This window comes from Cydia splendana, chromosome Z, assembly GCF_910591565.1.
Source record: "Cydia splendana chromosome Z, ilCydSple1.2, whole genome shotgun sequence".
NCBI classification, from domain to species: Eukaryota; Metazoa; Arthropoda; class Insecta; order Lepidoptera; family Tortricidae; genus Cydia; species Cydia splendana.
In genome coordinates, this window is record NC_085987.1 from 39,018,488 (window position 1) to 39,044,585 (window position 26,098).

Genomic DNA, 26,098 nt, shown 5'->3' on the forward strand with positions numbered 1-26,098 from the left:
AAATTCACTTACATGAGATACACTTATAAAACAACACTTTTTTAGGCTAGCGTGCACTAATCGAACGAGCGAGCGAAGCGAAGTGAAGTTCTTACATTCAACTTGGAACACACGGCTGTCTAGGGGCACGTCCCGGCATTTCGATGTTTTTAAGCTGAACTATCAGAGGATAGTTTGATACACAATAACTTAAGTAAATTTGTTCTAATTTAAATGAAATTGGGTGAACGTATAGTTGAGGGCATTATATTTTAGTCATTAAATTATGAGCAGGCTTGATCAAGATGTTATTGAGCTAGAAGAGCTTACAATGCTAAAAAGCTATTTGTGAGGGGTCTTGCAATTCTGGTAATTTTATTTGCAAGAAAGTATGGTCGACTTTGGTATCAAATGAAAGTGCTCGGTTTATACATTTATAATATTGCTTTTTAATGTAAGATTTAAAAATAATTAGCAAGATAAAAACGAAATAAAATAAACATAATATTAGTATTTGACATTTGAATCGCACGCGGTTTTCGATCCTTTGACGAGTAAGTTGCACTCGAGTTCTCAGTTCGGGGCGAACTACTAGTTAATTTAAATGTAAACAATATTATATAAATACTATAATTTTTGTAATGCATGGTAAAGTGGGTAGAAATCGTTTGTAACAAGTATTAATTACCAGCGGCTTAGAGAACAAGTTGTTTCGACCGTCCTGTTCAGATGCGTTGCAGCGTAGATAACGAAACTAGTATGAATGTTCACGAGTTATAATGTACCGCGACATGGATGGATGCGGCATAGCTGTGCACACTACAGATGTGGTAAAATATTTGAATTAAAAGGTAATATTATAGTCTTTTTAGTTAATATTATATGTAGTTTCAAAATACGTAATATTAATTATTGGCATTGTCAAACCCATTGACTATTTTTGTTTTGATTTTAATATATGGTATGGTCTGCCGTAAAAGTATTAGTGTCAGCCTTAGATTGAAACAATACCTATATTTCTTTAAAAAACATGATTATTATGCTAAGTAACAGAAAACAGTTTAATATTGTACCGGAAATATTAGTCAAGAAAGTACCGGGAATTTTTGAAATCCCGGTTCTTTGCTTGGCTCTAAATCCCGGGAATTCGCGGAACTTTCGGTTCCGGTATTTCCCGGGAGCAAATCCTAGTACGAATACAGTACAAATATTGAATAAAATAAAAGTACGAATAGTTACTACAATTAAAATTACATTTTATTAATGGCACACTTGTATAATATATTTACAACAAATGTTTCGGAATACCTCCACCTTTAACTTTTTTACCAGCCTCAAACGCTTCTCGAATGAATCACACTCAGCACGCACCATTTCCATTGGCATATCGTCCCAAATACGCTCGATAACCTTTTTGAAATGATCCAGGTTTATGATTTTATAATCATGTAGTTTCGAAGGCATGTACGACCATACAAAATAATCTGGAGAACTAGGTGGCCATTCAGGTAGCCCGAAACCAAGCTTGAACAGCATTTGCCGTGTGTGAAGGAGCTCCGTCTTGTTGGAACACATCATATTCATTCCCAAACATACATTTTAAATTTGGGGCAACAATCTTCTCCTAAACCTCGGTTTTATAGTAAAATGCGTTAATTTTAACACCTTTATCTATAAATACTAAAGGTAGTTTAGCCCTCTTACATACTGCACCCCACACCATGACCGATGGTGAGCTCTGGAATCTAGGAACATTTTTCTGGCTGTCCGGAATATCTTCTATCCGTGGTGCCCACAATCGATCATTTTGGGCATTATGAGGTCACAAACTGTTTCTCGCCAGCAAAAACAAACTCGTCACCTGCGTGCCATTAAAGAGTATTATGTTAGATCATTGCACTCTCTTTTTCTTGGTCGCTTCGGAAATGCCCATGTACGTTGCGTTTTTTATAAGCATGGCATCCAAGATCCACCCTCAAAATATTGTGCACCTATCCTCTTGATATATTCAGGTCAGCAGCTAATTTTCGTATAGAGCGGTGTTTTTTCCGTCGAAGTCGCTCTCTTACAATCTTGACTACTGTATCGGTTCTGTTCTGGAAATCTGGAATCACTTTATTTAGATAAATATAATAAAAACGGAAACCAACGCAAAATATTTTAATGGAAATAACAATAAATAATATAATAACATCGGTAACATTTTCGAACTTTTACCCGGTTGCGCCGTTCAAGTGCCTGCACATCAAACAACATTAGTTTGAATTCTTCCAATGTTTTAGCTTCTCATCTACCCTTTTTTAAGTGCATCTTCACAATGGTCTAGTACCCGTCGATGGGGTGGAGCTCCGGGCAATTAGATGAGTTGACTGTTTTTGAACGAAATCAATGTTTTTCAAATTCAGTAGCTCCACTGTCTGACCAGCATAGTGGGCACTTGCCAAACCAGGCCAAAATTAAGAGGTGACATTATGATTATGCGTCTGATAGACGGAAAGTACTCGTTTTTGGATGCATTATTTTCTGTAAATGTCGCAACCAAAGTTCATGTCGCAAAACAGAAAAAACATTTTAAGGCCACAGAACCAATTGCCTGCCAGACAAGGACTTTCTTCACGAATTGGTCAATTTTGATGTTACTCTCCTTGTCGAATACATGATTTTCTACAACGGCATGGTAGCATTGGGGCCATTGGTAACGTACTACAGCAACATTATACGCATTTTCCGTTGTCCATTAAAATGCAACGAAAGGCCCTGCTAGGATAAGCTTAGTGAATCTGCATCCAGCGAGTTTTGGCTTGTAATTTTTTTCGATGATGTGGCTTTGTATTGGTAACAAGTATGCAAAATTTGAACCCCCAAAAGTTTATAATAGTTTTAAAATAAAAAATAAAAAACGAAATATGATCTTTTTCAATATATTTTTTTCTAGCCAGCCGATTTTGACGTGCGTCACGTATAATGTGCATTGTGCATATAGTAAAGACAATTATATGACATTAATTATAGAATATATTGCCATACAAAAAAGAAAAAAAAAATACATTTACTTTTTTCAAAAAAAATTTTTATTAGAAAAACTTTATTTATTACTTTCACGTCAGCGACACCTCCAAATTTTTCACCAAAGCTAGCCTCTTTAATAAGTTACAAAATTAATGCATTTACTTAATTTTATTTGTGGTAGAACAAGGTGTTTTTTTTAATTGAATACATCACTGTACATTTTCTATACCCGCTCGTCAAAACTACTCGATTAAAAATAACCGGCACAGAGGGTCATTATTTTAAATTTTAATTTTATACGTGGCCAGTGTTCATCATTATAAGCATGCACGTTTCTATAAAGAGTTTTAAATCGAGTAGTTTTGAATGAAGAGTTAAGAAAAGCAAAAATTGATGAGACTTTTGTGTGCCTGACTTTTGATTTAGAAAAAACTCTTCCTCTGCCGAGAATACCAACCAATATTGTATTCTATAAAAGACAGCTATTTTTGTACAATTGTGGTATACATGCTGGCTCTAACGATTGCGAGCACTGTTATACGTGGGTTGAATGGGAAGCCGGACGAGGAGCCCAAGAAGTTGGGTCATGTTTAATTCATTTTATTCAAAATAAACTGGATTCCAAAGCACCTGTCATTGTAGAGTGATTGTTGTGGAGGGCAAAACAGAAACATAAAAATTGTATTTATGTTAAAGGTAACCCTAAGTACACACCCAACTTTAAAGACCATCACTCTCAACTACCTAGAATCAGGTCATACGTTCTACTCTAACCTAATGACACTGATTTCTCAAAAATAGAAACTCAACTGAAATATCACGAAAGAATATATATTTATATACTGGAGACGAGTACATCAAAGTAAAGAAAATCTGCAAGAAGAAGAACCTATTGAAGGTTTATAAAATGAAAAAGCGAGACTTTTTGGGTTGTAAGGATATTGAAAAGATGATAGTTAACAGAAAAACTTTTGTGAGCAAGGAAAATACTAATTGGCTGATAACGAAAGGGATTTTATTAAAGAAGGAAGACAAGACTGCAGTTTTCATGAAAACCGATTTAGACGATGAGTTTCAAGAGCTCAACATTGAAAAAAAGAGTAAAGGTAAAGCTATAACCACCAAACAAATAGATATTAGGTAACATTCATGTCAATGTTGCTTTCCATTTCCACCACTGGTTGCCTTGGATCCTTGTTGGTTATACTGGTGTTGGTACCAGTTGTTTGGTTAGACACAAGCTGTAAGAAAAAGCAATGCCTTTATTTAAAACAGGAAAAATCATGTAACAATACTCATAAATATATTTTCTTTAACCCATTACTTACTAAAAGTATTGTTTAGAATTTGACCATTTTGACCCTGATTGCATGTCGAATCTACCTCAATAGGAACTTCCTTAGGCACTGAAAAAGAAAAAAGGATTCTGCACACATATCGCAATTTGTTTGGATTTGTATCACTCGCTGAGTCTACTTTACAAGGCTAGGGCACTTATAGTGTAATTAAATTTAACATGTAACTAACTTACCGATGTCTGAACTGCATTTTTTAGCCGTGAGTAACCTCGACAAGAATGTCAAGCCGTTATCATCAGCAAAAATAATGCAAAACCAAATTGAAGCGATGTTTCAATCTCTAAAACTAAAAGAAAGTAACTAAAATATTGATTCATAACATTAACCTTGTAAATTAACATTTTGTGCCGTCACTAGATTTTCGCCTGGATATTTTGTGTACTTGTGGCTAACTGATGAACGACCGGCCCTATCTCATTAAAATGTGTAGTAGGTACCTAAACCATGGCATGCCAAATACGTCACTAATTTTCTTGTTAAACATGCTTAAATACAACAAAATAAAATTTATTGGTCTATTGAAAGGGACAAACAACTATAAAGTTTACCTTTATTCCTCTTACTTTCAATAATACATTCTCGTCATGGCATGCCTTATCCTCAAGCAACTTTGTATTATCAATATTACCTGCAAAATAAAGCAATTATAACAACGCTGTCGAATACAGAAATAAGTTATAAATTGATATACTTACTTAAGTAAGAAACTTTTACTTGCCATTTTTATCTTTATACTTACTTATTTTTTGGAGTTGTGTCGCCCAGAGCTCCAAAAATCCGGTCCACCCTCCTCATTTTTCTTTTGAACACTCTCGCGCAATACACAGCACATTAATGACCACTTCTTGAATATAGAATCAAGTCTTAGTGAAAAAATATGCACAACCGTCTTTCGCGTGCTGCCAATGCGCAGTATGACGCAATAACAGGAACAGTGTTGCAAGTACACCAAAAATAAAAGAATATTATATAAAGGCAAAATAATCATAATAATACAAATTTCAACTAACACTTACAACTAAAAATTAAAACTATAAATTTAAAAATACCGCTCCCTGCCGTCCCCGGTGCAAAGGTGCCCATGATGCTCGCTGCATTTCCACGCTGGATTACCACGGATAGCCTTTTAAGACTTAAAACTTGTTAAACAAATTAATATCATATGATATTATGTTTGCAAATACTTACTTCAATATTTATTAATTGATACTGTTGTAAAATAAAACATAGAATTCACTTTTCATACATCTATTATTATAAAAATACAAATTATTTGCAGCCGTACAACATGTGATGGCCATGATTGTTCGAGAAGGACCTTGAAGAAAAAAAGGTGTTGCCAGGACAGTTTGGCCATAGACAAATTAAAATAAAATCATACTTTATGTTTTGTTTTTGAACAGATACGGTGGATTCTTTTAATCTAACTTTGAAATTGGTTTGCCATTGTTAATATAACCATTTTCTTAAAAATGCTTTATGTGCGCTGGGTCGTTTTTGATTTTGCATTGTCACGTAAAGACAAAACTTTAATATATTTCCAAAAACGATCCATATCTTTTGAATCCATTTACATAGTTTAATGTCACTTTAACCGTCAATCATACTTATTTATCAAAAACGATCAACGCATGTTGGATCGTTTTTGTTTTTCTTGCTCAATGAAAGTTGAAGTGTCAATTACATAAAAAAAAGATCCAAGTAATTTGAATTATTTATTTAATTTACTTTTATTTCGATAGTATATTTATACTCTGTCAAGCCATTTCTGTCAGTAGAAAAGAGCGGCAAATTTAAAAAATGTAGGCAAAAAGCTTCGAGCAACACCGGCTTCCGACACATCGGAAGGGAGGGGCCCAAGCGATATCTCACCGTACAAATCTTTCTGCCATTTTTCGCGGGGGGAAAGGTGCACACAGTCGCACTTCTCACACACTTACATACAAAATCCAATCTGTAATGACGACACAAATACATAGAAAATGACACACGTCAAAGACAAATCTTGCAAACCTCGATCTCTTTTTGTGTACGGACGAGTGACAAGTGTCACAACACGCACACTAACACATTTTCGTTGAAGTATGTTATTGTATTCTGAGAGATGAGAAGTCGGATTTGTCGCTCGGCCGATCCGCAATTTGTACTGAGCGAGCAAAATCGATAAATCCAACAATTACATGAGACTAAAATATAATAATTGTGTTTGAATGTAATTAAACGTATATGTAAAAAAAAATATTACATGTGAAATGTAACACTTTCTTTTTGTAAATTTGATGTCCCCGACCTCTTTTTATAACAAAAAACCGAGCAAACAGGCATTTTTGTGCAGCAGTGTTCACGCGCGCGTCTGGACTCGGTCTAGTGAAAAATCCAAGTGCAACTAGTTTTATTACCCGCGCTAGATTAGATTGACGCGCTAATCTTGTACCTCGGCAGAGGGGAAATAGTGCGAATGCCGCCTCCCTTCCGTGTTGCTCGAAGGCAAAAAGGGTTATGTGCCATAGAAAATTTTTAATTTCGCGTCTTTTTCTACTAACAAACTTGTTTAGCCGGCTATACGTACTCGTATATGATTCAAGACAATACTAACGGGAAAAATCGTAATAAAGGCTGCTTTATAAACTTAAATAAAAATAAAGCTATTAGAATTGAAAACATTATATTTTAATTGGATCGTTTCTATTGTTTACTAAGACACCAAAGCAAGATTCACAGCAACACAATGAACCTGATCCAAGTGAGTTGAATCTATTATGGTGAATATCTAAAAGATTTAAACATACTTAATTTAGTTTCTCAAAAAAAATCCAAATGGATTGGATCCGTTTCGTTGTTGATATTAAGAGTAAAAACGTGAGAATTGCATTTTCTTAAAAATGATCCACGCCGGTTGGATTTCTTTTGTTAAAATTAATGTGAATCTATTATGTAACTGATCTAATATCACCATACGTTATGGATTTTTATTAATGGATATCTATTTTACCCCGTCATACGTGTGGGATGGTATCCCGTGTTGATTAAAATATGAAAACACTGTCTAATCGGGGCGTCTTTTTGTTGAATCAAAATATACACCTCGGAGACCTCTCTGGTATACTTAACTCATGTTTTAGTAATTTTGTGGATTGGATCCTTTTCCTTTAACTACGTCCTATTAATGTCATATAATTGTCTTTCCTATATGCACATTATACGTGACGCACGTCAAAATCGGCTGGCTTAAAAAAAAAATTTTGAAAAAAGATCATATTTCGTTTTATATTTTTTATTTTAAAACTATAAACTTTTGGGGGCTCAAATTTTGCATACTTGTTACCAATGCAAAGCCACATCATCGCAAAAATTACATACTAGCCAAAACTCGCTGGGGGCAGATTCACTTAGCTTATCCTGGCATGGCCTTTATCTTAATGTAAAATGTAGTACAGTTTGCCGCTTCTTTTTTTCGATTGCTTTCGCTGCTCTGCAATTCGTTTGGACATTTTTTGCTTTTTATGGGTCCATTTATTGTATATACTTCTTATATTTTAATCTGTGCCTACTCTAATTCCTGCTGTCTTAGGAATTTCGCGAACCGATAAGTAATTTTTTGATTTTAACAGCCGCATGACAATACTTTGGTTTCTGGATTGGCCGGGCCGCTTCTGTGCCGGGATTTTGTAAAATCTTCAAGCCTAATGATCAAAGAATATAATACTCACTAGGAGAAGAACGGTAACTCCATACAAAAAAATGTCCCCAACCGTTTATACGTTTATACTAGTGGCGCCCTCGTTGTGTACCAATGGAACTAAAGTTGACAACCGGTTTAGCCTGGCGGGTATTGGTAGGTAGTAATTCTGTTGATAAACATATTTGTTATCTTCATATCACGAAATATATGAAAGATGCAAGTAAACCCTTGTTTGTGGTATTATCAATTGATTTAAATAAAAGGCATATTTATGTTCATAACATTGTATTATTTATTAAAAAATGTTTTACATATAGAAATATACTCTGAAAATTAAACCCTGACAACTTAATAAAAAAATAGACATTAATAAAGCGCATTCACAAAGTTTTCAGTATAATACAAATAACTTTAGGCATGCCTACCTATTACACTTTACACACACAGATACACTAGGTACACTTTACACACGGCATTTTACACAGATTTCCAACTTGTATTCATACATTTCTTCACGGTTAATTAATACGCTTTCCAGATGGGTTATGACGCGGTTTCTTCTGAACCCACTAAATCTGTGAATTTCACTCAAATATGTATCTTCAACAGCCATTGCTCCGCAATTAGCACATTTTCTATGTGCATTGCTGTAATCCATGTAGGTACAGACTTACAGAGTCTTAAGTGGTAGTACCGCTACGTTGTATTTATTATTTAAAGATATAATAAATACAATTTTCGTTATGAACTTTAACCACGGCAGTTGGAGAGAGTCATTGACAAATATTTTTTTTTATTATGGTGGGTAGACGTACCTACCCTCCATATATTTTATGAACATTGATAAAGACAGTTGGAAGCAAATATTCATTATAAAACTTAATCGCGTGTAATTAAGTTTTAAGTGTTTTGGTTGTGCGCAAGTAAGTTGGGAGCAATGTTGCTGTAGAAAAATGTTTTTATTTTTATTACTGGCAACTTTTTCTAGGAGGCCAAAGCACACATAGAAGCTTCAGGCGCACACATGCGCAATTTTACGGGGACATAACTTTCTTAGGAAGTGAACTGGCCTTGCTAATGATGCTCTCCAAATGTTTTAATTATTTTATTCACGTTTAACTTGGAAAATTTGTACATATTTACGATTTTTCGCAGTGAATACTAACTAGCCTGTGCATCCTAATTGCAGAACTAACTTGCTATGTTCCAAATTTGTGCACTCCTTCGGGAAAACTATTTGACCTTATGGGAACAAATATGTAGCAATTGATAAATAAGGGATTGATAATTATATTGTTATGAGCTGTACGTCAATTGATTTTAAATTCGCCGATTAAAAGAGGTGTAAAAGTATCCGCTTAGTAAACTGAACAGTCCTTAGATTGCATTTAATTCCACGGGGTTTTAACGCCTTAAAAATTGTACCGGGGCTGTCGCCATTGCAAAATTTTCTAATAATCGTTTCACGAAACAGTTTCATCATGGACGTTTGAAGTGATTGTATTTTGTTAACGTCAACATACTTTTTAGGGTTCCGTACCCAAAGGGTAAAACGGGACCCTATTACTAAAACTCCGCTGTCCGTCCGTCCGTCCGTCCGTCTGTCTGTCACCAGGCTATATCTCACGAACCGTGATAGCTAGACAGTTGAAATTTTCACAGATGATGTATGTCTGTTGCCGCTATAACAACAAATACTAAAAACAGAATAAAATAAAGATTTTAGTGGGGCTCCCGTACAACAAACGTGATTTTTGACCGAAGTTAAGCAACGTCGGGCGGGGTCAGTACTTGGATGGGTGACCGTTTTTATAGATAATGGTACGGAACCCGTCGTGTGCGAGTCCGACTCGCACTTGGCCGGTTTTTACATGTCTTTAGAGCTAAGGTAAAAAGATGTGTACCTAACCTTATTGGACACCGTGTACAATGTTTTTATTCTTATACTTAGACTAGCAAACTAAAAATCATAGGACCATGGGCAACTTTGTATGGAGCCTGGTCCAATAACCAATAGAAATGAGAGTTTGGTCATTAGATAGGTATTTCTATGTACTACATTTCGTTCTATGGGCACAAAGCGGAATTCCATTGCAGAACTGAGATATTGGTATTTTAGTCAAAATGTCGTCACCCTTATTACCTGGGCAATAGAGTCCAGGTAAGTAAATTAATGCTGCAGGGTAGATGTTCGCGCACCGCCGAGCGAACGCGGCGTACTTTTACAAGTTTTCAAATTTAAATGCAGAAAAAATCTCGTGGGCGTCCATTGTGAAAAAAGTTTGAGTTGGCCAACCAATCACAAAGCAGACGCGACCACGCGACGCAGCAGCGTGTTTAAGTAGACGGAAGTATGACAGATGCCGCGACAGTATTAGTTCCGAAACGCCATCGTTGTATAATTTGTATTGAGTGGAGTCTCCTTAAACAAGCAATATTTTATCGAAATGTATGAAGTTCTAATTTCAAAATTTTTGTAATTGACTAAACCGATATATATCGATACAAGGTTCTCTTATTTATTGCCGAAAATGGTATGGCCGATTATCACTTCCCAACTCACGTTTGGCGGATTTTTATTTCGCCGAATTTTCATTTCCCAACTTTTCAAATCTTTTTTTTTCATTTGCCAACCGCACACTTACCAACTAAACGTTTGGTCTGTGTTTTATAATGCCAATTTTCAAAATGCCAACTTTCATGTCGTAGAATGTTTTAGTTGGCATAATATACACTTAGTTGTTTATTGTTTACCAATTGTTTCATTTGGTCAGACTGTACTGTACCAAAGGGGGGCCGTTTCTGGGACTTTAATTCTTTTTTGAGAAAATGAGAAAAACATGGGGGTTTCAAAACACTTAGAATAATTTACATGATTTTGTTGATATAATCACTTTTTTCTTAATAAACTTTCCTCTAAAATCAAAAATGGCCGAGATATTTGACCCGAAAGTTGCTGTGTAATTACGTTTTTTGGGTTGTTGAAAAAAAAAAAATAACCTCGAAGACTAAGGCGGGAGCAAAGCTCCCGCCTTAGTCCTCTAACCTAACCATATCCAAGTCGGCTCTGCCCAGGAAGGTCTTGCTCGCTCGCTTCGCTTGCTCGCTGCCACTGGCTTCAAATATTAAAATATACATTATAAAAAGTACAACAACTCGGCCATTTTTGATTGTTTGGTATGTATCTTTTTCTTATTTGTAACTTGCCTAATGTATGAAAAGCGAACTGTAGCTCCAACGAAACGTTATTCGTCCAAGAGTTGTTCGACCAAGTGAAAGATTTGACAAATGATAAGTCTCCCAAAAGTTTAGAGGCGTTATAATAATCTGCTTTACAATAATTCTACCAATTGAAACGTTGCCATACAAAAATTTGCTAATCGTTAGTTGTCAAAGTGAAACGTCGGCGAAATGTTGGTTGGCAAATGAAATTCCGCCAAAAATAGTTCTGCGAAAAGGCAGAACACCCGATACAATTATATTAGTTGAGTCGGAAGTGCCATAGACTATCCAACGTTAAAAAGAGTGAGGTTATAGAGTTGTATAATATGAAGTTGTAATACACGGATTATAGTCGATGAGTAGAAAAAAATATTATTGCAATGAAATAAGGTTGAAAGTGTAAACATAACTTTGACTACGAATTTACCTGAATACCAATAATTTTACAAATGAAACATACAGATTCCTGCTAGTAATCCTATTAGTAACAAATACTAGGTACAGATCACTATTTTCGTCCCGGCAGAATAGTTCATTGGTGCATTTTGGACAATAAAGTTCATGTGTTTGAAACTTTAAACTAGTTTCAAACACATGAACTTTATTGTCCAAAATTCATGTGTTATATTGCTATATTGCCTTCAGCAGACCAGTAGAGCCGACAACAGTCCTCACAAAAGCCTGTCGCCACCATTCCCTCCTCCTTTAGTGAGACGGTGTAGTTCGGAAGTTTTGTAAAGAACATTTCCACGTATATCGTATGAGGTAACCGCAGGCAATATATCGTGTAACGCATATTTTCAATCTGAAAACATGATAAGTGACATCAAAATATATTTATGTTAACTATTAGCTGTGTATTATTCTGTATGACTCGAAAGACATCGTTGTATAATTTGTAAAGCATAGAAATAATACTTGCCTGTTCAAAGTATGACAAATCGTTGCAAAAAAAGTCGTATTTCTGGTCAATAGCTTTCAGCACAGACTCCATTGCTATACTGTACATAGAGGTATATAACTAGAGTCGGCATCTCGAACAAATTGTGTCCGCCATTTTCGGCGTTTGACGTCCGTCACTAAGGTGAAGAATAAGGGTATCTAGGCCAGAGGCGAAACTGTTATGACAACTGCTCATATTCTGCCTACGTACCGGGTTATTTTTTAATGACCTGCAATATTATACGACATGAAAATATAGGTGATACCGAGCAACTTTTCTAATGGAAACAACCACTAAAATGCAAACTTGAATATTCAAGCGATATATAGTAAAAACGAGGATTCTTTCCTAAAATATTATTTCTATACAATATTCTAAGTACATACTTGTATCACAGAATTAATTTTTTAAACGATTCATCACATTTTCTATTTGATTCTCGGTAACAATTTTGCACTTACCACCCTTAATGTAACATAAATATATTATAAAATACGTTATTATAACTATAAAATTCAACAAATAACGAGAAAATTATTAGGGCGAGCGAAGCGAGCCCTATCACTATTCGACGAACTATGCATTCTTGTGGTACACTTTACGGAAAAACTACTGCACTGTTAGGTTTGAAATTTAACATAGTAATTTAAATTCATGTCTAGATGTGTTATCAAACATAAAAATATCATTTTATAAACCTAAAAAAATTAAATAAAGTAATAACACTTTGTATTACTACTAGCGCCATCTGTTGGCAGATTGATGAATTAACATTCGTGCTAATGTTAATTATTTAGTTCTCTAACAGATGGCGTTAGTAGTAAATAAATAAATATTGGACATTCTTATACAAATTGACTAAGCCCCACAGTAAGATCAAGAAGGCTTGTGTTGTGGGTACTCAGACAACGATACCTATGTGGTGTTTTAAATTTCAATAATGTCGATGGCGCTTACGCCATTAACAACGATGAATACAAAAGTGGGTTAAAATTTTGGATTCAGACCCACCTCGCTTCGCTTGGTTTGATTCCCAATTTAGCAATTAAGTTTCTGTGAATACCTAATCACAGAAACTTAATTAAGAACAATCAATCTTGCTGTATATTCACTGCGGAGGTCAATTTACTCGTATGTTTTGTGACGCTGATGAGCTGATCAGTCATGTTGTGTTAGCAAACTTAAATCGGGTATTTTCAGTTCGAGAATCAGTTTTGGCGCCATTAATTTATTACATAAGACGATTTTGGAGTGGAGGGGGATCGAACATATCTTATTTAATTTCTATGTAATTATGACGTTTAAAATACATAATAATAATACTTCCACACTCTATATATGCTATGAAACACGGTGCAGTTAGCTTAAACGAGCTCAAGTACCTTTGTACAGGTACAAATATCACATTCGTAAATTTTTTTTTTGAAAAATAAACACTAAAACAAACCAAACGTACGTACTCATTCTTTAGATTCTTACGTAATATATGGTAATATAGGGGGGTGGGAGAAGGAGGGGGTCAGCCTATTCTTATTGTTTCTTACATAGGGGAAAAGGGGGTCAAAAACTGGCAAAAATTGTCTTACGTAATTAATGAATGGCGCCTTTAGTGTTACTATTACTTGGAACTGCTAAAATTATAAATAAAGATAAGCATATTAATACAAACTTCAGTGACTTAGGGCCGACACACGACTGCAACTTGTATGGGAACTACACGCCGACTGCACGCCAATTGCAACGTCGGCGTGCTGTTCAACAAAATGACCCAGAACCCTGGCAGTTCCTAGTGGAACTCAGGTTTGGTGCAACAAAGGCACATTATGTTTTGGTCATTGATGAGCACTTAGGAGAGTAGTACCCAAGACAGAGGTGATGCTGAACCCTGGCAGTACCTAGTGTAGTAGTTGGCATCCTTACAAAAAGTACTGGGCGACCGTGTAGGATGTAATAAGCGCTTATGAAATTGTATATTACGTGTGGATGATATTGGCAATTTGATTTTGTCGTCTGGACACGTTTTTAATGGACAAAGTAAAAGCTGTCACAAACAGACGTACCGGACAGCAATCGGGGTCCGGTTAGTATATTTCTTTCTTGCTCTCACTTATAGTTGCGTTCTTAAAGGCCGTAACACACTATCGCACCGCACCGCGACCTTGGTGCGTCGCACCCATAAGTGAGAGCGAGAAACAGACATCTCTTTCCCGCTCTCACTTATTGGTGCGACGCACCAATGTCGCGGTGCGGTGCGATAGTGTGTTACGGCCTTGACGGACTTATTACGTACCACTCCACTCGATCGAACATGAAACAAGCCTCGAATTGGATCAAAGTCGCGGTCTAGTCTGTTCGAGATCCTGAAAACGGTGAAAAATAGAGATAATACTCCTAAAAATACGTGTGATATCTCATTAGATTTGTCATGATGTCTAGAAAAATGTATTTGAAGCGTGTATTAGCACACCAAAAATATCAGAAGTTATAAACAAAAAAAGGGGGAAAAAGTAGATATTTTTTATTTCCCCAATATCTCAAAAAGTATTCATATTTAAGAAACCAAAATTAATATTATAAAAGAGGAGGATATTTCCAATCAAACATTCCATACTTGCAGAACTGTATCTCCATTATTTATGCTTTTTATTCAACGCTGGACACAGCCCTCCGCGCCTCATTTTCGGGAAAAGCGCGCGGCGTGCAATTTTCTATGTTATTCTAAAACTTATTTTAAGCAAAGTATTAACGTTATGAAAACTTGTATAATGTGATCTTATTAAGCATGTATATGAGAAGAGTTATAGAAAGCGAGAAAATTTTACTATACACGGTGTAACATGAGTAAACCTAATAATTTTAACAGCGTATTCCTGATCATATTTAGAGACAAAAATGTCCTATAAGTAAACTTTTTTTTTAAAACGCCTAGTTTCAGAGATAATATTAATTGTTTGTTTTTAACAAGTTTTTGTTGTTACATAATATAAAAGGCTTTTTTGATGGTAATGTTGCTGCTATGGGACGTAGTCTAAATATCCTTATTGATAGATGTCAAAAAGAGACAAGTACCACTTTGCAAAAAGAAGGTATTGCGAAAAAAAAATGTAAAAATCATTTTTAAGTAACAAGTTCACCAATAACATTTATTTTTTATGTACAAATACATTCGAAAAATTGATAAAAACAAAACAAACAAAATTTTTTTTTGGCGAAATTGACCTAAACTCATATTACATTTTTTCCTTCTTTTGACCTTAGAAATGCGTGGTTAAAATTATTCGGTTTCCTCGTGTTACACCGTGTAGTTTTCAATTAATATGTAATACCTTAAAAATTATGTTTAATGTTACGTAATCGTTTTTTCACGTCGCGCGCGTTTCTCGAAAATGAAGCGCGGAGGGCTGTGTTCAGCGTTGAATAAAAAGTATAAATAATGGAGATACAGTTCTGCTAGTAGGGAATGTTTGATTGGAAATATCCTCCTCTTTTATAATATTAATTTTGGTTTCTTAAATATTATTTTGAGATATTGGGGAAATAAAAATTACTACTTTTCCCCCCCTTTTTTTGTTTATAACTTTTGAAATTTTTTGTATGCTAATACACGCTTCGAATACATTTTTCTAGACATCATGACGAATCTAATGAGCTATCACACGTTTTTTAGGAGTAGTATCTTTATTTTTCACCGTTTTCAGGATCTCGAACAGACTATCCGGTACATTTAGGTAGAAAAACTCCGCGAGCCCTTACAAAGCTCTGCTTTTTGCTAGTATATTTCGTAACTTTTGTGCAATTAACCAACAACGTATACATACAACCATTTCGTAGGTACCAATGTGTCACGTCTGAGAAAATTAATCTTTGCGCCGAAGAAAATGGCTTCCAGCCGCGAATGTTCGAAAGTGACGTTTCGTGATAAACTAAATTATCGTAAATCAACAGTTATTCGATTGCTTACCGGTGAAATGTTATTCCATCGCTTTTATTATATTTTATTGTGCTTATTGTTGCAACTTTTCAACACGCACGAAGGCATTTTTTTATATTTTTTATTTTATGTACATGTGTGGCATCTCGTCAGTGGTCGATGACGTACAAGTGCGGAAACATTTTGTTCAAGATGTCGACTCTCTAGTTTACATAATACCTCAGTGATAGGTACTGTTTAGCTCTTAGAGGATATAACCAACGGAGACGCCATGTCTAAAATTTTCGGTACAAAATAGTCTGCCGTTTTTTGCGGGGGAGGGGCACATCAAATGTATAGGTACGTCATGTCAGATAAACGTCAGTCCATACATATGGTTGACATGTGGTTGACCATTGGCCGCCTATTTTCGACAGAGGGGAACGCCTGTTAATGGCGGCTCCATTGTTAATTACTCCGAGGTTTAGCTTATTGACTTTTTACAAAAAAAAACAAATTGGATTGCTTTCCTGTAATCCATTATTAATTAATGATTATATCCGATAAATTTTCGAAGTTCATGTGAATAACCGGCAAAAAGGGACATTTTTTTTAATTTTTATTTTATACGTGGCCAGTGTTCATCATTATAAGCATGCACGTTTCTATAAAGAGTTTTTACCGAGTAGTTTTGACGAGCGGGTATAGAAAATTTAGAGTGATGTATTCAATTAAAAAAAAACACCTTGTTCTACCACAGATAAAATTAAGTAAATACATTCATTTTGTAACTTATTAAGGAGGCTAGCTTTGGTGAAAAATTTGGAGGAGTCGCTGACGTGAAAGTAATATTTTTTTCTTTTTGAAATAAGTAATTGTATTCTTTTTTTTCTTTTTTGTATGGCAATATATCCTATAATTAATGTCATATACTAAATTGTCTTTACTATATGCACATTATACGTGACGCATGTCAAAATCGGCTGACTAGAAAAAAAAATATTGAAAAAAGATCATATTTCGTTTTTTATTTTTGTTTTTAAACTATAAACTTTTGGGGGCTCAAATTTTGCATACTTGTTACCAATCCAAAGCCACATCATCGAAAAAAATTACAAGCCAAAACTCGCTGGGGGCAGATTCACTTAGCTTATCCTGGCATGGCCTTTCTAGCAATAAATAATATTTTAACCTCCTAATGCCTCCTAAAACCAAAAAAAATTGCTTTATTTTATTCATTAAAAATTAAGAACTGTAGATAGGAACCATTTCATTTATGGAAGTGCAACTGCAGATTTTGTATGGTAGTGTGTGATAGTTATTGTTTGCCCATTACTTGATGCTGAAGTGTTAATGCGGATATGAGAATGTTGTTGTGTTATTTGGGATAATGATGAACTTTGAGCTGGTTCTGTTTCTAATGGTGCCGGAGAAATGTTGCTTTGCTGGGATTCAGTTGCTGGAATATTGGTTACTGGTTCAGTTTCTGGTATATAAGTTGCGGTTTCCTTCTGTGGCCGTGTCTTTTCTATTGTATTCATAAGTAGATTTGATACTTTGGTCTTGCTTTGTATACTGCCGTCGATTTCCAGACACCATGTCTTTTTTCAAGAAGATTTGTCTCCACCTGAGTCAACTAAGAGTGTGGCTGATGTTCTACAGAAACAATGTCCCGTATAAAGTTCCGGGTGTGGAAGCTTAAAATATGCTGCCACGGTTTTGCCCATCTGGCCAAAAGTCATGTCTCCAACAAACACCCATGATGATTCCGAATATTACTGCAACCTGTAACAAGAAAGAACAGCAAACATTGTAGTTATCAATTTAAACACAAACATTGCATATGCATAAAAAACTACACATTAAAAATAAAACAAAATAAACATATATTAACACAATTTTAGTTATTACTTGTACGAGGGCTGCCTTTTAAGTTCTGTCGTTTGGTAAAACTAAAGACAATATAAGTGTTAATTGGTATTTATTGTTTTTCAAAGTAATCACCGTGATACGTAATACACTTTTTCATTCATTCGAACCAGTTTTCGAAACACTCATTAAAGTCCGAAGTCGGGGTCTCCAAAATGGCCGTTTTGTATGCCTCAACCGCTTCTTCAGGTGTTCGGTACCGTTGACCACGAAGTCGTTGCTTAATTTTTGGAAAAGTGAAGAAGTCTTTGGGGCTTAAGTCTGGACTGTACGGCGGGTGGATTTTCGACGTTTTGCTCTTTTAAAAACTCAATTATTTATTGTCTGCCTAGCGGTGTGCGAGCTCGCATTATCGTGGTGCAGTACTATACGACGTCGGGGGTTGTTTTTTCGGAACTCGCTGATAACTTCTGGTAAACAAACATTGGTATACCAGTCAGCATTGACCGTTTTACGATCCTCTAGCACGGTGGTGGCAACGTGGCCACTTTTCGCTACAAACGTGGCGACCATTTTTTTTAAGTGCTCCGTGAGCGTATTACTTTGGTCGGTTTTGGCTCATCTTGGAACACCCAAACAGTCGACTGCTGTTTAGAATCCGGATCGTAGGCATATATCCAAGACTCGTCACCACTGATAATGTCGTAAACGTGTTTAGAGTTTCCTCGGTTGAATTTTCGTAGAGTTTTGCGATACCATCTAACGCGAGCCGTTTTTTGATCTTCACCCTGAAATACCCAATGAAGCTTCTATCTCACGGTAAGTCGCATGGCGATCTTCGACGATCAGTTGCCGAACAGCATCAATGTTCTCCTGAGTCACGGCTGTTTTTGGTCGACCATCACGATGCCTATCACTAAAACTAGAGCAACAACGTTGAAATTCTAAATACCAACGTTCCACAGTGCGGAGCCATGGTGCTTCATTATTAAAAACAGTAGTCAACTCTTCAAAGCACTGAAGACGCGTTAAACCTCTTTTGAAGTTGTAAAAAATTATCGCACGTAAATTTTCCTTCGTAATTTCCATTTTCACAACTGACTTGTCAACTTTGAACCGACGCTGTTCTGAAACGATTCGGCTGATCTCGAGTCATTCATTTGTTTTCGAGTTCTAAATTCAAATATTTTACGATGATACTAGTTTTTTTTTATAAAATTGCGGGAGGTTTGCAAACGACAGAACTTAAAAGGCAGGCCTCGTAAAACAACAACCTACCTTGATTAAAAGATAAGCGTCATTCGATGCATTGTCTTTCTTTTCAGGAAAACTAACAATTTAACATATTTGGAGATATCCGTTTGGTGGTGTATATTTAGCATAGACTTTTACTTGGAATACCTACTTCACCCACAATGATGACGTCTTGAGATTTTCCATTAGACCGTTAAAATAAGCTAACAGCACTTTTTCTGAAAATGACGATCTTTTATGCTCAGATTTCCATGCCATGAACTATTAATACGACTTTTCGTATAGATGTTGCGATTTTGAAGGCAGCAAATTTTTAGTAACTTGGACTATCACATGGTATAATAATATACTCCGCCTGGTACTCTATTCCGAGATTCGCGTATGACCTAACTGACACGGGCCTACGTCATCATGCTGTTTACATCAGGTTCTCAAACTTTAAAATGTGGGAGAATTTTAACCAACGGTGAAAATTATTTTAACGGCATTAATTTTAAGTTATTCATGTAGAAACATAGTAAAATAAAACAAATCTAATGTATTAAATTAAACTTTATTTATCTATACAAGACAAACGTTTAAAAAACTAATTCACAGTTACACATTAATTACCAAGCTTACGACGTGAAAAGTTTGGAAAACACTGCGACTGCTGACACTGAGCGAGAAGGAAATAACAATTAACACGCGTTCGACAAGGATGACGGTCAGGCATGAAGTTATCTAGATCCGAATTGTCAAATGTGACAGCGCTATCCTGTGTTGCCAGTAATGTAAACAGAATTACCCGAACGTCTGAAATTTCTTTCGTGAATCGGAAGATATTGCTAACGAATAATTAAAAATGACGTGTTATTGTAAAATTTAAGATAAAATACATTATAAATGAAAATTATAAAATTATAAAGAAATATTTTAACTTATTAACCATAGCTATAATGTACCCATGTAACATGTTATGTTGAAATAAAGTGGCAATGTTATTGTGACGTAGGCCCGTGTCACTCTGGGAATAGAAGACCATGTTTTATTAGACCATGGACTATCACTGATATTTCTTCAGGCGTAGACACGTTTTCGTCCTCATCCATTTTAACTTGAAAGACACACTGTTTTTAACACAAAAGATAAGTTTTTATTCGTCAACCACAATAATCGCATTCAAGAAGTAGCAAAGAATGGAGGGTACGGGCGGGAAAATGAATGAATGAAATTAAATCAATTAGTAGAAAAAATTTAGTGCGTGGCTTTAACAACGGATATGCTAATATTATAATTGCAAAAGTGGGTTTTCTTTTAATTAGGTACAAAATTATTTGACTGTGATTAAATCTAACAACATTATTATAATTACCTTAAATAAGGGGACATTGTTAGTTATATTCACGTTCCGGCTCCTAAAAATAAAAAAAACATGATTATGTATAGGTATGTAAAATAGACAAAAGGTAGTTATAAGTTTAATTATTTTGTTATTTTACCTCATTTGGAACTAAAGCATAGTTATGATCATTTTGTAGGTCGAGTAGTAGGGCAAGGGCATCAATCTAAAAGAGATTAAAATATATTGGAGTTATAAAAGATTAATCAGTTGTATAGTAATAGAATATAAAATATATTACCTCGGCCATCTCGTTTATTGAAATCTCTTGCGGCTCTGGGCCTTGAGCAATGATTTCAATATTGATGACCCGAGGTAGGTCATCTTCTGCATTCTTCCACCTGTTTTGCGTCTGCTAGCAGATCCGCGACAATGCCAACAACTACTCTTTCAAACGATGACTGACAGGTAGTGTTCTCATCCTGTCTATACGACTTAGACTGATTTTTCTTATCTTATCAGGGTTACCTTTTTTGCATGGATACTCGTAGTCATCGCTCGGTGGGTTTGGGTTTAGTTTTCCACAATACACTGGCTTGCGCGTACCTAAATGTATTGCAACATTGCAAGTGAGGTAGGTAATCACCTTCGCATCTATATAATATAATAAGATTGGTAAAATGCTCTGTGAGTTTAAACTGTTGATATACCTCGCAGGATGCGAAGCTCTCTTCACCAAAATTGTTAGTTTTATACGTCGTAATGAACAGATGCTCAGATGTAGGATCTGTTTCGCTTCGATAAAAGGTCGTTAGTCGTTAGGACGATCGAACGCAATTCGCGGTCGCGGGTTTAGCCATGTCTTCGCGTTCTTTTTGCTCCTTCCTTTACACAGGATAGGGAAATTTCAACCTAGTCTCTGTATTAAGCCTATTTCTTTGGTCTGTTTTAATTTGAGCAGGCTAAAGATGCGCTCACGGCTCAACGCATGCATTTGGAAAAGGTAGCACAAGTAGAAGTGAAATATATTTATAAACAGAGCTTCCTCTACATTATTTATTATTGGGAATAATTTGGACCAGTAGGTACTCATCTGCTAACAAATTAGGTACACTTTGGTCTTGATCTAGGAGGGCATGGTGTCTCTATTTAGTTTGAGCTTCTTGTTCATCAACATAACTTTTTCGAATAGAATATAGAAAGCATTCAATATAGAAAAACCGCGTGACGCAAGAGACTGTCTTGTCGAATATCGGCCAAGGAATAGAAAGAAGAAATAAGCCTTTTTCATCCGAACTTTGATATTTGAACCTTTATTTAGAGAACAAGAGCCTGTTTACAACTTAAATCGTAATAAAATGCGCAATTTTCTATTTGAAACAGAATTGCATTGAAAGTTAAATTAAAAGAAAAAATTGATATAAGCTCTAAAAGGCACCTCAATTTTGTATGAGTGGTGTGCATTTTTTAAACAATCTTTAATATGTAACGTTTCTCAATTTCAGGGTGATCTGTGGCATTACTGAGGACACAAATTCGTCACACATAATCAAAGCAGCTCTAGAGGCTGTATGTTACCAAGTCAGAGATATTTTGGACGCCATGAACGAGGACTGTGGTATACCTCTACAATTACTGAAGGTTATTATCATTTAATCATGTAATGTAACCATGAAATCTTCAATAATTTCAGCTTCCTGTGTATTCCTGGATCATGTAGTACCTATTTATTTTTTGGTGCAGTGCGCCTGTGCTGGTTTCTTGCGCATATCTATTTCTGAATCAAATTGTTTGTAAAGAATGTTGAGCCACTTATTGTCACTGTTCTTAATTTAGTCGTGAAATGTAAATTGGGACCCGAACTCGTACAAGGATAATATCGGAAAAACTCTGTTGGCCAATGATGCTGATGTTGCTACGGTTACTATCCTTCAGTACCGTTTGGTAACTAAAAATTGGTAACCAGCTTCGAAACGGGAAAGAAATACCAATTCGTAACTGGCATCAAATTGGGACTTTTCCATTACCGATTTGTAACCACGTTTGGTAACCGGCATCGATACGGGAAAAATAAACCCCGGGTTGTAACTGGTTACAAAATGGGACTTTTGAATTACCGATTCGTAGCCACGGTTGGTAAACCTTTTGTTCAGATCTGATATTGAAATATTATAAAATTTTGCCTCATTTTGCAAAGTTTTCAATATTTCCGGTAAAGGTGAATTTTGTCGACCTACAAATCTGTTTAATCTTCCAAGCTATTATTGGTGGTCTTAAATGTCTCGCCTTCGCAATTCCACTTTAGAACAAATTCGTCATTTTTCAGCCTATAATCAGAAAAGTATGAATTAAACACAACCATGTCGTACCAAAGGATACCATGCAAGCCCAATACGTAACCAGCTACAAACAGGTAATTTTGGATTCCCATTTTATAGCCAGTTACAAAACTTATTTACCAAACGGTACCACTCTGGCCCAATTCGTAACTGGCTACATACAGGGAATTTTAGATTCCTGTTTTGTAGCTCGTTACCAAACGGTAACACGTTGGCCCAATACATAACCGGCTACAAACTGGGAATCTTGATTCCCAGTCTGTAGCTGGTTACGAAATTTTAGTTACAAAACGGTAGGTACTAAAGGGGTTACTTTATAACAAAACTCGGTTAACCAATGACCAATCATGATTTCTTCGGAAGCTTACATTGCTACGGTTTAGGTACCTTATAACAGTCCTGTCTATAGTCCTGAAAACGTCAAGCAAACTTCTCTTATAGGAATGGCAGATTAGAATCGGCTTACAAGCGTGATAGCTGGTTAGTTCCCGATTCGCCGGATTCTAATGTACTCGGATTGTGACGTCCTGTCACGTCCTAAAGTAAATCCGGCGAATCAGGAATCCGGCGAATCGGGAACTAACTAAAGAAATTTGTTTGAATGAAACACATTTGTCACTAAAAGTTGCTGATGCCAGGATATCAATATATCTTTTAAATTACACTGTAATTAATGGATTTGACCATTATTTTTATTTATAAGAATACATATATTCTCGTTTAAAGTGTTAAAAAAATACTAAAACCAAAAACTATTAAGTCTTTATTTTATACAGCGTGACCTTAGCCATTGGACAAACCCTGAAATCCCACGTAGGGTCCTGAAATTCTAAGAAATGCTCTAACGGTAATATTTTTTTAATTAGAACAAAAGATAAAAAAATAAATTATCAAACAAAAGTTATTTCCAATAATCGACAACAAAAAGAAACATACTGTATTAATCATTGGCAGTGCTTTTGACAATTTGCATGAAAATGTGCGGCAATGATGACATTTGTCAAACGTCAGAATCTTATTAATGTCATAAATAAAAAAGATAATGAAAACGGTCGAAGAAGGTTTCATACTATTTATTACCTCAGGAGCTACTAACACATTCAGGTTGCTCCAAAGTAAAAAAATCATAATTTGTTAATTTCTTCGTAACCGCTGAACCGATTGTTATTATAATTTGTATACTGGTTCTAAATACCCTAATGCATATGTACATTTCGGCTTTGTCCAATGGCTAGGGACACCCTGTATATGAAATAGACGTGCGCGCCGACCAAAAATTTGCCGGCGGCGGCGCGCCGGCATTTTAGGTCGGCGCGGCGCGGCGGCGCCGGCGTGTAGCTATTTTTTTTCATTTAGGTATTACCTACTAAAAACTGCAAAAAATAACTATTTATAGTTTTTCACTAGCATTATACTCACGCACACGCTGTTCTTGTACATACATAGTTTAGACTTATTGCGTAAGTGTGTTGTTCAATAGTTTACTTTAATTGCCATCTTGGTGTGGTAAATAAGAAGAGAAAAACAACAAAATAAACAGATTGTTTATTAATAACATGCAATTTTCTTTATATGTTGCATAATTGCTGTGAATAAAAATAATTTTTCTCAAAAATGGACGGCAAAGTCGACTTTGACGTCTAAAAAATAGGTCGCGAAGCGCGTAGTTTATGGTGAGTCAAAAATTAAAAAGTTAAAAACATTGCAGTCTCGATTTTGGGACTGCAATGTTGCATACAAATTCCATTATTTGTCGAGTTCCAAACTTTTTAAAAATTGAAATGGCCATATCAAATGAAGGCACAGGCCCATTAAACAGCCAAACAGATGATTAGTACCGCGACTATTTAGCTGTCTCAAATAGGTTGGCGTATTTTCGGCAGTAAAATACACTTCTATTTTTTTATTAAAAAAATAAAAAGGCGGCAAAGCCAATTTTTTCAATTGTTTCTACTTTTTTCTGTGAAAATATATACGTAAGAACGTTGCTTCTGTAAAATATTTCTAAAATATGTATATTTCTCGCACCATTTTTGAGAAAAGCACTATATATGACTCGGCTGGAAGGCTACTTGCTGGCTTCGGATTCAATTAAACGGACTCCCAAGGTCGTCCGTTTAATACGAATCCTCAGCCTGCAAGTAGCTACTTCCGAGCCTCGACAATAATGTACTATTATCCACCCGAATCGGGCTTAAACGCTCAGTTGCCCGTGCAACGGCGCGCCGAGTGGACGAGTCGGCGGCGGCGGCGCGTATGAATGGCGGCGCGGCGCGCACGTCTAATATGAAACAAAGTTAAGATACTTTTCTTCCAAGAAAACGAAACTTCAGCGACAAAAAACTAGTATACAACTAGGTATGGGGATAGGTTGTCTGTTACAGCTTGAAGACGCGAATTCATGGACTCGACAAATTCAGTGCAATAATCAGTTCCTCGCAAGCCTTCCCACCAGTCGTGTGCCCCGAAGTACACCCGATTACACGGCTAATAAATTAAGAACAGTGACAAGTAGCACAACTACGGAATAAAATAAAGAAAGAACGGGAAGCGGCCCGAGCCTAGATTAGTATGGAAACCTATGTCGCCAACACGTACACTACTACAAATTTAAACACAACGCTATCTAAAGGAATCATTGGCCATATTTTCTTATTTCGAAAGAGATTATGAGCCCTCGCCCATTATAATAATTTGAACTTTACAGTAAAGGAAATCCCAACAAAAACATAAATGTGAAATGAGAGCTCAATATTAAGAATATGTGTCCTTAAATAATTGAGATCTATATGGGTGCCAAGTTCTGTGCTGTGTAGAAAATCCTTAATAGCCCATACGTAAAAACTAGCGAAGACTAATCCTTTATAATTTCAGGAAGTTGATATCAACCTTATTACATTTAAATAAAGTTGATTTTTGTACTAAACAATCAAATAATCGTAGCGAAAAACCAAAACTAGAAAATATTGAAATATTAATGAAATAATACATAGTGATGATATGAAATCCCTCCATGTGTGATATTTCTTGTCCGGCTGGAGTTATTGCACTCCAAAACAGAGCAATACGGTATCCGTACTGAACTGACAATAGCCTGTGGCAAAGAGAATTTGAAATAGAGAGTTACTGTCATGGTAAATTATGTAGCTGCAGTACATTTACTGCCATCTTTCGACAGAAGATTAAAACTGATTTATTTGGTTTTATTAGCA

The 26,098-nt window shown here is 35.7% G+C and overlaps 1 protein-coding gene and 1 long non-coding RNA gene across 2 annotated transcripts in view; one reads left to right on the forward strand and one right to left on the reverse strand.

Annotated features, from left to right (window-relative positions):
- The window catches only part of LOC134804162 (uncharacterized), a 147,299-nt gene that overhangs the window by 40,726 nt on the left and 80,475 nt on the right, over nt 1–26,098 (reverse strand). The window lies entirely within an intron of this gene.
- The window catches only part of LOC134804071 (glycerol kinase 3-like), a 62,327-nt gene that overhangs the window by 21,636 nt on the left and 14,593 nt on the right, over nt 1–26,098 (forward strand). Inside the window, exon 7 of the mRNA XM_063776972.1 lies at nt 22,053–22,188. Coding sequence (XP_063633042.1) covers nt 22,053–22,188 — 136 coding nt within the window. The remainder of the gene's footprint in view (nt 1–22,052; nt 22,189–26,098) is intronic.